Source organism: Triturus cristatus, chromosome 10 (assembly GCF_964204655.1).
Source record: "Triturus cristatus chromosome 10, aTriCri1.1, whole genome shotgun sequence".
NCBI classification, from domain to species: Eukaryota; Metazoa; Chordata; class Amphibia; order Caudata; family Salamandridae; genus Triturus; species Triturus cristatus.
In genome coordinates this window covers 1059210738-1059224641 of record NC_140593.1, presented here as the reverse complement: position 1 = coordinate 1059224641, position 13904 = coordinate 1059210738, and the positions used below count along the sequence as shown (strand labels likewise).

The 13904-nt window shown below is 48.8% G+C and overlaps 1 protein-coding gene across 2 annotated transcripts in view; it reads left to right on the top strand.

The window, feature by feature from the left end:
* The window catches only part of SDK1 (sidekick cell adhesion molecule 1), a 2285003-nt gene that overhangs the window by 2012755 nt on the left and 258344 nt on the right, over positions 1–13904 (top strand). For both annotated transcript variants that reach the window (XM_085629198.1, XM_085629197.1), the window contains 2 exons: positions 70–173; positions 7608–7678. In XM_085629198.1, coding sequence (XP_085485324.1) covers positions 70–173; positions 7608–7678 — 175 coding nt within the window. The remainder of the gene's footprint in view (positions 1–69; positions 174–7607; positions 7679–13904) is intronic.

Sequence of the window (13904 nt, the reverse complement as noted above, 5' to 3'; positions counted from 1 at the left end):
AGATGTTACTAAATTAATGTACTGTTTATACGTCCTTGCTCCATCTTTTTCATATTTTACTTGTTATAGGCTAAATCCTTTCACGTCTTATAAGCTGCGATTGAAGGCAACCAATGATGTGGGGGACAGTGATTTCAGTACAGCAACAGATGCTGTCACAACTCTTCAAGATGGTAAGATGAATGCCTGAGCCATCAATTAAGCAAGCAGGATTTGAATGTAAGATCATACAGTCAATACAATCTATTATGATTGGTTTTCTGGGAATGTATTTATTTCTCCTTTCGTAAATGTTTCAAATGCCTTTGACAGCTGCAACAAATTATCCCTTGGATAGTCATCTTTCAAACATATGCTACCTAGTTTTATCCCACTCTTAGATTACTCAAAATTATGAGCACAATGCGCGATTCCGGGCTGTCTGATCTTAGGAAAAGACTCTGCAGCTTTGGGGAATCATACAGAGAACCAAATGAGGCAAGAATATCTGTCTGTATAATGTTCGAATGCAGTGGTTTATTTTTTCAGAGAAATAATAACTGTGGAGTGGCTTGAAGACACTTTGGCTTGCATAAGAGATTTTAAATTGTGAAATCAAATCAACCCATTTAGATTTCCCCTGCTTGTTTGTCCAACACGATAACTTTCTCCAGTCCATCTGCTGTCGGTGAGCCTATTGTATCCCCAAAATGCTCTATCTTATATCTGGCTTTGTCGGAGAATGCCCCCCATGTGGATAAGGTAGAATGAGTATGAAAGTGGTAGGTAGTCCGCATCCATCCAGAGTTCTAGCCTTTTCTTTAGTTAAGACCTTTTGAGCATTCTTCTGCGAAAACATAAAGGAAACATTCAAGTTATGTTGTTGGGAAGCTCTGTTCCTAAGTACCACGATTTGTAAACAAATATGGTGCCACACAGGTCTGTAGGTTTCAGGAGCTCTTATATAGAATCCTAGCGAAGAGAAAGTATGCCCATTTAGTACCACTTCCTATGAATAAAATAAATTGTGCTCCACTTCCCTCAAATCTTCTTTCCCAGTACCTTGTGTTTTTTGCATTTTGATTACTCTCTGCATCATATGAATAAATAATCCAATAATTTCGGAAACATTCTCTTCCTGACAGCACCCACCTCCACTTGTACACAGGCTCTAATCACCAAAGCATGTTATCCCATTTTGCAAATGTTAACTGTATTCAGTGAGCCACAGGCTAAGACTGAACACATTTAAATCTGCTATCTTTCAATGTGTAGTGTTAAGCTGGATGTAAAAATGTACAGGAGATCAGAGTATGCACCCTTTTTCCTATCTAATTTGCTGAACGTTCCTCTTGTCTTTCAAACTAATACTTATGTGTATTGAACCAAAGTTAATATCAAAGCCATATGGGTAGGAGATTATGGACTGCACTTTACCTGTGGTTTTCAGTCGGAAGAATTTAAAGAGGTCACGTTCAGTGATAAGGGAAGGAACCACAAAAACATGTGTATGTGTATTACAAGTGAGGAATGTAATTATAGAGAATCGTTCATGGAACAATAGCTTCAAATGCAAAGCCATGCTGAGATCATGCAAAGACATTCCAAGATTCTGTTAAGGTGTATGTGTACATCATAATAGATCTGAAAGAAACACGTTAGTTAGATTCCTCACCTTAGAATATCCCCAGGCGTCAGACTGGATCCGGAAGATTTTTCGTCAGCAATACCCCTTGCGCGTCGCTAGGCGTCGTCTGCGGCTCCGCGTCCGTCGTCGGCGTCGTGCGCCGGAATGACGTCGTCGGAGTACTTAGACGCCGCCCTCGCGCGCTGACGTCAGTTCTTCTTTTTTCCGCGCCAGTAAGCGCAGATCCGGGAGAGCTACCCCTTTAGTCAATTTTTGACTAACTTTTTGATCCTTTTTGATCCTGTCAATCGACTCCGGTGCCGGTAGGATGCCTGGTTTTAAAGCCTGTGCTGACTGTAACCGCCTGATGTCGGTTACGGACCATCACCGCCGGTGCCTGTACTGCTTGGGCCTCGACCACGACGCGGAGTCGTGCTCGGACTGTAAGGCCCTGACCTCGAAGGCTAGACGGGAGCGGTCCCGTAAGCTTCTCGAAATTCGCCACTCGGCTCCGCGCGCCTCTCGATCCTGGTCCAGGAGGAGGTCCAAGGATCGGTCGCGGAGCCGCAGCCGACGTCACCATCGGTCGTCGGGATCCAAGTCTTCGGGTAAGTCGAAGCATTCCAAGAAGTCCAAGAGGCGACATCGCTCTTCGGACTCCCCTCGCCGGTCGCGCGACTCGGCCGAGGGTCAGGGTGGTTCCACCCCCGCGGCTCCGGCGGAGCCGCAGGCGCCGCGCACGTCCCCATACCCTCCGGTCCCTGGGACTAACGCGACGCCGGCGGAAGTCAGTGCCTTCCTCTCGGCCATGAGGAACCTGGCTCTGCCGTCGGCGCCCGCTGGTGCGCCTTCGGGCCCCGCGGACCCGACTGGGCTGCCTTGCCTGCCGGTGGCTCCGGCCCCGGCGCCGTTGACGGCTCCGGCCTCGACGCCGCAAGCGCCCGAGGGACCCGTTCTCGAGTCCCCGTCGACGCCGGTCGACCTCGTCACGCCTCCTCCGCCGGCGTCGACACCGGTACCACCCCCGACGCCGACGTCGACTCCGCTCGACGTCGAGCCCCGGTTCAGTCCCACTCCGGGCCCGGCGACGTCCGAGATCGGCGCCGCTAGAGACACACTATGTCTACCGCCCGGCTCCGTTACTTTCTCCTCTATACCAGGAGTCGGATGATGGGGACAACTGGGAGGGATCCGAGGATCCTATGGCCGGTCAGGCCCAACTGTCCCAGGACTGGGCAGATGAACTGGGGGAGGCCAGTGGCCTGGATACCTCTCCAGACACTGGATTCGTCTCTCCTCCGACTGTGGCTTCGGAGGAGGGCGCTGCTTTCTCTGTGGTGCTGCGCAAGGCGGCCGCAGCCCTTGGGCTCGAGCTGCCTACCGTGGCTGTGAGGACTAACGTCCTTACTGAGGTGCTTCAGTCTACAGCAAGCTCCACTGAGCCTCTGCTGCAATTCAATGAGGCCCTCATTGACGTTCTGCAGGGCACCTGGTCCAAGCCCTCCACAGTTCCTCCTGTGGACAGGAACGTCGCCAGGCGCCACCGCCCTGCTCCGGGCGACCCCAGTTTCCTGTCCCAACACCCTACCCCTGAGAGCCTGGTCATCCAGGCCTCCACCTCCCAATCCTCTTTCCCGACCGCCCCGCCGGACCGGGATTCCAAGAGGCTACAACAGTTTGGCAAGAAGCTGTTCTCTTCCCTTAGTTTGGGCCTGCGGTCTTTAAACACCGCTTGTCTCTTGGACCGTTATTCCCACTCTCTGTGGGATACGGTGGAGGACGTGCTGCCCCTGTGTCCGGAGGAGGCCCGGACACGACTTACCCAGGCTCTGGCCGATGGGAGGATGCAGCACGACATGCAATCCGATGTGGGCTTGACACCACGGACTCGCTGGGTAGGGCCATTTCTACCACAGTGGCGCTTAGACGTCACGCCTGGCTGCGGTCCACGTCATTTTCGGGTGATGTCCAGAGCACTCTCATGGACATGCCCTTTGATGGCACTCGCCTGTTTGGCGAGAAGGCGGACAGTGCGCTGAACCGCTTTAAGGACTCCCGGGCTACGGCCAAGTCCTAGGGCCTCTCGGCCCCGCGGTCGCAATCTTCCGCCTTTCGCCCCTTTCGTGGCCAAGGAAGGGGTGCCTCCTCACGTGCGCCTAGCCACCAGCCGCAGAACCAACCTGCGCGCGGCCGCGGACGTGGTTTCCGCCGTGGCGGTTCTGGAGGACGACGAGGTCAGTCCACATCTACCCCGGCAGCATCTGCCTCAAAGCTTCCTACTCCGAGCTTTCAGGCCCATTCCACGCCAGTGGGCGGCAGAGTTCGCCATCACCTGCTCCACTGGCGGTCCATCACATCGGACAGGTGGGTGCTGCAAATCGTCCGAAGGGGCTACTCCCTCCCCTTCGAGACGACCCCTCCAGCCATGCCACCGCAGCACCACCGTATCTCGGGGGATCATTTGAATCTTCTCCACGAGGAAGTTTCGGCCCTCTTGGCCAAGGGGGCCGTCGAGCGCGTTCCGAGTCCAGAAGTAGGTCGTGGTTGTTATTCCCACTACTTTCTGGTTCCCAAGAAGGGCAAAGGGGGCCTACGCCCTATCTTGGACCTCCGGAACGTCAATGCCTTCCTCCGAAAGGAACGGTTCAAAATGTTGACTCTGGCTCAGGTTCTAGCTGCCCTCGACCCTGGAGACTGGATGGTAGCATTGGACTTGCAGGACGCATATTTCCACATTCCCGTCCTGCCGGCCCACCGGCGTTACCTGCGGCTCACGGTGGGCCAAGAGCACTTTCAGTTTACCGTGCTCCCCTTTGGCCTCACCAGTGCCCCTCGGGTGTTCACGAAAGTGATGGCGGTGGTCGCAGCTCATCTGCGCAGATCAGGGGTTCCAGTCTTCCCCTATCTCGACGACTGGTTGTTGAAGGCGGGCTCGCCCCCGACAGTCGTCTCCCACCTCCAGACTACGGCGGATCTCCTGCATTTGCTGGGGTTTTCCATCAACGTGCCGAAGTCACACCTGAGTCCCTCTCAAAAGCTCCTCTTCATCGGAGCGGTTCTCGATTCGGCGCAGTTCGGGGGCCATCCACCGGAACAGCGGGTCTGGGATATACAGGCCCTGATTCCCATCTTTCGGCCTCTATCCTGGGTTTCGGTCAGGCTAGTGTTGCGGCTTCTGGGGCTGATGGCCTCCTGCATCCTACTAGTGCATCACGCCAGGCGGCGCATGCGGGCTCTGCAGTGGGACCTGAAGTTTCAGTGGGCCCAGCATCACGGCAACCTGTCCGACCATGTCTTGATCTCGGAGGGCACTGCACAGCAGTTGCAGTGGTGGCTCACGGACCGCGATTGGGTCAAGGGCAAGAGCCTCTCCCTTCCCCAACCGGAGCATGTCGTAGTGACGGATGCGTCCCTCCTGGGATGGGGTGGCCATATGGGAGAAGCGGAGATCAGAGGCCTCTGGTCTCCGGCGGAGTCTCGTCTCCACATCAACCTGTTGGAGTTGAGAGCGATCCGACTTGCACTGAAAGCCTTCCTTCCCTCTGTCAGGGGAAGTGTCGTGCAGGTGTTCACAGACAACACCACCGCCATGTGGTATTGCAAGAAACAGGGCGGGGTGGGGTCGTGGACCCTTTGTCAGGAGGCTCTGCGCCTCTGGACATGGCTGGAACACCAGGGCGTCACCCTGGTGGTTCAACATCTGGCGGGCTCTCTGAACGCCAGAGCAGACGAACTCAGCCGCCGGTGCATGATGGATCACGAATGGCGTCTGAACTCCGAAGTGGCGCAAGGTCTCTTTCAGCAGTGGGGAGAGCCTTGGTTAGATCTATTCGCCACCGAAGAGAACGCGCAATGTCAGCAGTTCTGCGCGTTGGAATTTCCAAGGCGGCACTCGCTCGGCGACGCTTTTCGTCACGAGTGGAGTTGCGGTCTGTTGTACGCCTTTCCGCCTATACCACTTCTGCCCAGAGTGCTGAAGAAGATCAGGCGCGACCGGGCCCAAGTCATCTTGGTGGCTCCGGATTGGGCACGAAGGTACTGGTATCCCGAGCTACTCAGTATGTTGACCGATCCTCCGATACGTCTGCCCCTTCGGGGGGATCTTCTGTCGCAGCAGCAGGGGACGGTCCTCCACCCGAACCTATCCAGCCTCCACCTCCATGCGTGGAGATTGAGCGGCGGCAGTTGATGCCATTTGACTTGCCTCCTGAAGTTTGTGATATCATTCTGGCAGCCAGGCGTCCCTCCACAAAGACGGTATACGCCTGCCGGTGGAACAAATTTGTGGCATGGTGCACAGCAAAGGCTGTGGATCCCCTTTCCGCCCCTCTTTCTGAGGTTCTCCTCTTTCTTCTTTCTTTGGCCCGGCAGGGCTCTGCCCTGGGCACCCTGAAAGGTTATCTTGCTGCCATCTCTGCCTTCTTGCGGCTTCCTGATCAGCCTTCTCTTTTCAAGTCCCCTGTAGTTACACGCTTTCTAAAAGGCATTACTCACACGTTCCCTCCTGTCCCTTTTGTAATGCCTCAGTGGGACTTGAATCTTGTTCTCACATTTCTAATGTGCGCTCCCTTTGAGCCTCTTCATAATTGTCCTCTTCGTCTGCTGACGCTTAAGACTGCTTTTCTGGTAGCCATCACCTCGGCTAGACGGGTGAGTGAGCTCCAGGCTTTATCTTCAAAGCCTCCTTTTCTGTCTGTTCATCCGGACAAGGTTGTCCTTCGGCCTCGTCCCTCCTTTCTTTCGAAAGTGGTGACTCCATTTCATCTTGGGCAGTCTGTCACCTTGCCCACCTTCTTTCCGCCTCCGCATCCTTCCAAAGAGGAAGAGAGGCTCCACCGTCTGGACCCAAAACGTGCGCTCCCCTTTTATTTGGACCGCACAAAGCAGTTCCGGGTGGACGACCAACTTTTTGTTGGATACGTGGGTGCTAAGAAGGGGAAAGCGGTGCACAAACGGACCATCTCTCGGTGGGTCGTTTTGTGCATCAAAATTTGCTACTCCTTGGCAAAAAAGGACCCTCCTGTTGGGCTGCGCGCCCACTCCACTCGGGCCACAGCGGCTACTACTGCTTTGGGACGGGGTGTCCCTTTGCAGGACATCTGTCAGGCGGCGACGTGGGCTTCGCTACACACGTTTGCCAGGCATTATTGCCTTGACAGCCAAGTCCGGAGGGATGGCTTCTTTGGCCGTTCTGTCCTCCAGGACTTTCTGGTGTGATCTTGGTTCGCAGACCCACCACCGGGGATGGTATTGCTTGGGTATCTATTCTAAGGTGAGGAATCTAACTAACGTGTTTCTTTCAGATGAACAAGTTACTTACCTTCGGTAACGATGTATCTGTAAGAAACATTAGTTAGTTAGATTCCTCACCGACCCACCCATCCTCCCCGTTCTGTGAACTGACATCTAGGGTTACGGATATCCTTTTCAGGCCCCTAGATTTTCTTTTTGGCACCAGTGTCGGTCTTTGCATGGCTCTGCGTTCCTGGCGCGGAAAGCTATGTACAAGAACTGACGTCAGCGCGCGTCTAAGTACTCCGACGACGTCATTCCGGCGCACGACGCCGACGACGGACGCGGAGCCGCAGACGACGCCTAGCGACGCGCAAGGGGTATTGCTGACGAAAAATCTTCCGGATCCAGTCTGACGCCTGGGGATATTCTAAGGTGAGGAATCTAACTAACTAATGTTTCTTACAGATACATCGCTACCGAAGGTAAGTAACTTGTTCTTTATGAACATAGGCATATGCTGACACGTCTGTTGATTCACATAGCCATCCAGTTTATAGGTCACCCTAAGGGAATGAGTTCATAAACTTGTCCTAATTTTTCCCACTGATTAGTCAAAATGAAATTTGGTGATTTGACAATTGGGATTGGGGGACACTGTGGGGGTTGGGGGCGCAGATGAAATATTTATGGAAGCACCTTATGAGACATTTCGCATCGTATTGTTAATAAGTGCCATTGTTAAATCACTGCTTTATATTTGATTCAGTTCCAGATGAGCCTCCCACCGCAGTGTTAGTGACGCCGCGCACCACTACCTCTGTGCTGATCCAGTGGCAGGTAAGGTAACTGACGGAATGCACGCGTGTCCACTGTACCCTGTGCTGTCTCGCGTTCTTCATCTCACTTCTGGGATGGTAAATGACCACAGCAAGAATTCCGACAAATGAGAGACTCTAGTGTAAATCCCCTCTAGCCTTCAAGGTTCAGCTGTAAATCAAAGCGTGAACAATATGTGTCTGGATAGTAACTTGCAAGAAAGTGTGGAAGATAAAGTGGCAACCCCTTCAGTGAGATCCCTAGAGCTAGGTACAGCAATTGAACAGCTTGCCAGCTCCAGTGTCATCATACATGGGCCAAGGGAAGACCAGTTGCATTAAACATTGCTAATTTCATGCCCATTCTTGCTACTTTCTGTCCTTAATCTGATGCTATGCTGCTGCTATTCAGCACACTTCTGAATGTGGGAAAGTAGTTTACTTCATGACGTACAGCAAATATATTCCATCACAGAAATTTGTATTTACTTTTAATTATTTTATTGTTGAGCATTTTTACAGAGCAGCATATCCTAAAATCTTACAACGCCTTGACAAAATGGCATGTAAGAAACAGTCAGTTGGTCGCATGCTAAGAGGCAGGTTTTGAGTTACTTTCTGAATCAGTGAGGTTTGTGATTGTCTCTTAATAATTTAGGTTGTAAGTTAATATTTTTTTGCTAGCCAAATGTTTGAAACTTTAAGGTCAAATCAGTCTATGAAGTTGCACATTGAATGAAAATGAAAGGTTTGAAATGATATTCATTTACGTAACAGTTTTTGATTGTATGATGACGTCTCACTCATTTGTGTGCATAACCCGTACTCCAACCCCCTGACCTTACAACTAAACCTGATCACTTATATCTTAATAGGTTAAAGAACCTAATAACTTACCCCATAGTGAAAAGACCCTCACCCATATCCCCTTGCTCTAAAACGGAATTTACCTCGTTCTGTTCAAAACCCTACCACTAATATCATGTTTTTCGTTATGCTATACCCTGAACGTAATCTTTACTCTAAGACAAACCCTAGCCTTCACCCTATAGTTAATCCTGTCACTAACATGGGGCTAACCCTCTCTCCTGCTCTAATACCAGTCCAAAACTTGTCTCTAACCCTACCCCTTAACGTAAAGCTAAAAACATCCCTACTTCTACTGTAATTCTTACCTTTAATCTTAAATAAAGGTGACCCTATTGCTTATCTTTTCCTCATATTCATGTTCAAACCCTAAACTCTCATTTTTCCGGTTGCTGCTATTCTTTCCATGTTTTTAAGTATGTTGTTTAGAACTTTTTCCAGGCTTTTTTCAAACCTTTTGTTTACAGATTTGTTTTTAAATGTATTATTTTAATGTCGCTGGGAATATGTATCACCTGAGCTTCCTCAACACTTTGACCTTCTACTAGGTGCCTGACCACTGAATGTCTTTAATGTAATCTTGACTTCGGCTCTCTTCTTGCTTTATTGTTCTGTTTTATTTTATGTGCTAGGGGTAATAAAAATACTTCAAATTTCTTTTTAGAATTTTTTCAAACTTTTATATCAAACATTCCTTTTGTACTTTTCACCTTTCACACTATTGTACAGTTACTTTTACCACACTAACATTTTTCAGATACTAGATTAAGGCATTCCACATGGCTATTCCTCATATCAAGAATTTCTCACTAAACAGGACCTTAATGAGGGGTACTGATAATGTTCATATTTGAGAAGTGGAGGAGTCTCCTAGTATCTTCAAATTGATGTAATAAGCTCTGGGCACATGAACTGAAGTGGGCTTTGAAGTGTAGGTTCAGGTTCAAAGCACAAAGGGGCCCCGGAGAGAGCCTGTGCGGGAATCAATTCAGTTTTAAGTGAATTTAATATGCCTTTTCAGCTCGTACGAGCCTCTCCTGCTAGAACATAATAGAAGAGTGTACGGGTTACCAGGGCTTTAAGTGGGCCAGGTCTTGCCCCTCGGGGTGAATACAAATCTTAACTCTGCAGCAGTACCACCCTTCACTGCCTGTGATGTAACTTCAAAAAGACTGTTATAGTTCTTTTACAGTCACATCATTTCAGGACGGACTGACGTATTTTCAATATTATATGCAACAAAGCCATAGTTGTTGCTTATGTAACTTATGCAACTAACAACCATTGACAAAGCGAATAGTCCTGGATTGTTGTAGGTAAACTTACTTATTGTATGAAATATCTGGATGCAATGACAGAAGCAGCATGATACCAGTCGGGCAGTACACTATGCTAAGCACAGATTTGTACCATATGAGTTTTAAGCCACACCTTTAACTTCATCGGCCATGCCCCTTTGAGAGACTCCCCAGTTTTTTCTTTCCACTTAAGGCTCTGCGGGTTACATTTTAAAACTCCAAAGAAAGGAATGTACGAATATTAAAATGTCAAAGAAAAATACATTTCAGAGAGGATAAGATGGCAATCAAATAAAATGAACAAATACCATTATTTACATCCTACGTTTGATGCGTTAGTTGTGCTGTACAATAGATACTGTGCAATATTGTGAATGACCGCAGGAGCGTAAAGCTAAGGCAGAGTCTGGACTTTTTCCACCTAGACAGCTTTGTCTCTTATCAGCGCCTCCTCTAGGCTTCTCTCTGCCCATGGCATCCCTTTGTGTCCTGTCCCCATGCCACGGCCAACTCTGGCTGATTGCCTTTCAGATTAACACCACTTACAAGGCTGTTGGAGCCTTCTTTTGATGTTGGGTTCTTTACATCAACACTTTTCACAGAAAGGAGGCAGACCTTGCGCACACTTCACCATCACTCACTTGCAATAACTTGCTCATCCCTGATAGGTGCATCTGATTCTTTATGTGAAGAGGTGGGGCATATTGAGCTGAAGTGTATTAGTGAGTCCTGGTGCATATTCCTTCTTTAGAGTCCCTGTCACTGGCAACAGATGGTTTAGGTCTTCATTGTGCTGTTGGTAGCACATATATTGTCAAGTGGTGAGAGGAGTGATTCCACACCCAATTCTTTGACCTGGGATAGCATTAACAGTTTGACCTTTTACCCCACCCTTTGTCCAATACTCTCCAACTATTGTCTGCAGAGCGGCCAAGGGAAGTCCAATGAGTGGAACCTATAAAAAGTATAAGCATGGCTCTTAGAAGTCTGTGTGCTTTCAGTCCCTGCTGCTTCCTTTGTGACTCTTGAGGCCATGGGTAGCAAGTGCAGTGCCAGAGGTACAAAAGAGCAATGTAGGGGAACCAGCGGCTCTCCCTGGCCATGCCTTTTTACTTCCACAGCTTCAAGATCTGACATTTTAGTTTCTTCCCTCAAAGTTAGTCTAGTCTATTTCCTATAATATCTACTTTGCTTGGCTTTTAAGGCTTGGAGACTCGAAGCCCCTACTCTTTCATGCTTAGAGGCTCAGTACCTCTATTCTCAGTAATTTTGCAACAAAGGCAGACATTTTCAGTTTCTCAGAGTTGAAAGTTGGTTTAATGTTCTTCTCCACCACATGTTGATCAGGTTGTTGTCTGAGGTCGGTATCATAGTTGGTGGTTTAATTAATTGGTGTCAAAGGTGCTCTGTTGTGAACAGATGTAAACCCTGTGTCTGCTGCTAGGTTTCCGGGTGTTGTTGCTTAGGACAGGTACAGGTGTCCTTCCAGATTTGAATTCTTATGAGCCTTCTATTTCCAAGGCCTCACCAGTGATTCACTCATCTGACCTCTTACATCAAGCATAGACTTGTCTAGTGTGGTAGTTTGAGAGCTCCATCATTATTTGAGCAGGCGAGGCTTGACAGTATATTTGCCCAGTTTAAACAGGACACGTTGTTTGCAGTAAAACACCTTGAACTGAGCTTCTTTGGTTGTGGTTGAAAGGCCTTTATGAAACAAGGGATCCTGTTTAGAATTTCAGTTCTTTCTTCCCTGTCTTATTAGAATCTCTAGTATGATCTTAGTGAAGAGGTTTGAACTGCTATCAGTGAGTGTGATCTTCTGAGATAGTCAGTTCACAGATCCCTTTTCGTCTAGGGGTGTGCTGCAAGCACTACATTTTGGTCTCCTTTGCAAAGGTTACACAAACCTTATTTAGGATCGGGAAATACTTAGGGCCAGATTACGATCTCGCTAGGGAAGCCCTCCATACGACTCTGATCCAGAGGGCTTTCCAAGCAAATCGCGCTGTGCGAGTCCGACCGAACGAGTATGATGCAGCCATATCCTTACGGACTCGGTTTGCTCAGACTCCCATTGAACTCTTATGGGAGCCTGTGTACCGATTCGTACACAGGCTCCCATAGCAAAAAGGTGCGGGTAGGGAAAAGTGTGCACAATGTGGCAGGCAACACTGTGCATGCATGGATCGGGGGGACCCATGGGCACCCCCGTGACGGATTAGAAAGGCTCTGGGTGAAGGGGGGCCTGCTACTGCCCCCCGAAGACCAATTCCGACAGCTGTTTTTTCTCGCTGAGACCGAGGCGATACAACTGACCGAATCGTGCATCGTACTCGCTCGGTTGGAATCCGGCTCCATTGCGCGGCACGATTCGTCTGCGAATGAGTCGGTCGGACAGGATTGGGTTCCGGAAACGATTCGGTCGACGCGGAAGAGATCTTCGCACCGTACTTGGTAGTTCAGAGCAGGTGATGACTCGGTCGGAAACATAGGCACCAAATCGGATTCGCACGTTCCGGTACCCGTCAGGAGGCCTTCCTAAGGAGATCGTAATCTGGCCCTTAGTTGTCTTAAGCTCTCTGGAGGTAAGATATTCAACCTACTTGTGTTAGCATTTTTTGAGTCCATCATGGGACTCTCCAGTGTTCTTTCTTCAGCTGCCCTTGATAACCTTCTCCTGAACTTCCATTTTCTGTGCTTGATCATTGGTTCCTCTTTAGTAGGGTCTGTGAATATGTCCTGTAACCGACGCTGCTGTACCATAGACAGTGAGACTGTAGTTCTCTATAAAATATTCCACCATTGCTGAACAAAGATAAGTCATTCCGAAAGGCCTTCCATACAAAATGTCCTGCAATCAAGGATGTCCAAACTCTGCCATGCGGGATGCAGAAATCGACAGCTCCAGGCTTCAGATTCATGCATTAGTTTGGTCGTGCTTGATCACTTAATAATAAGCTATTTTCTGTCATAAGGCACTGCTGCATGTTAAAAATCGCAAACCTGCTAAAGCAAATGGCTAACTGCGCTCTCTGCTTGCAAGGTGGTCAGTGTATTGTGCTAAATGTTCCGCTTTTGCTGGGCATCATTATTTTTCAAAGTTAGCTTGTTAATAGGAACAGTCGGTGTTAAATATCTGGCTGGTGTGTATAAAGGCATAAAAGCCGAGAAGGAACATCAATTAAAGTACTACTAAAGAGAAGTGTCAGGAACACATCAGACTAACTGTTCAGGGAGAATCAATTACCTGTCTCCCCACAGGCCGGGCTATTGTTGTTCTTTTATTCTGAGAAGTGCGGGCTATTGATGCTTCAGAGAATGTTTGGAAAGCCAGAATGCTTTCCTTTCACATGCAGTATCTTACAGCTCTTTTAGTGTTTCCTTGCTCCTGGAGGTGATACGCAGCTGACAGGTACAAGTGTCTGCTGCAAATAGATGGATGTGTAGTGATAATCTAAGGCAGTTGAGTCAATTCATGCATCTCGAAGACAGGTTTACGGATTAACTCTCAATGGTTGTATAAACCTGTCTAGGGAAAATATAATTGTAACAGCGATTGGAAACTTGGGATGAGAGTGGGAAACGTGTGGTCTGGATCATTTTTTAAATACACATCGCCCGATTGGTTTCTTGGCGCTGGTCTAACAGCAATGGCCTACTCAAATAGCAAGCTCTTCAGCGTTTTCCTGAAGATCGTAATCGAAAGAGAGGGCCTAATAGCGAGTAGAAATGAATTCCAGAGAGTTGGAGCTGGGACTGAAAATGAGCGGTCAACCTTTAAAGCTGGGGAACTGGGTTTGAGTTTCGGCGGGGGCGCTCAACATCCTGTGACACTGGACATATTACATAATCTCCCTTTGCCTAACAAACTTCAATGTGTCCGTCTGCATCGCAACTGGTGCTCACGTAAAGCACTCTGATACCTTCTGGTCGAGTTTGTGCTATATAAAACAAACAAAAAAACAAATCGCCGGTAATCAGATTAAATTTTGGCGCAATTGGAATAGCTTAATCTCGACTCCTTAGATGCTGACAATGTAGATAAAACGTGCATTAGATGATAAACCAATGTAAAGGATG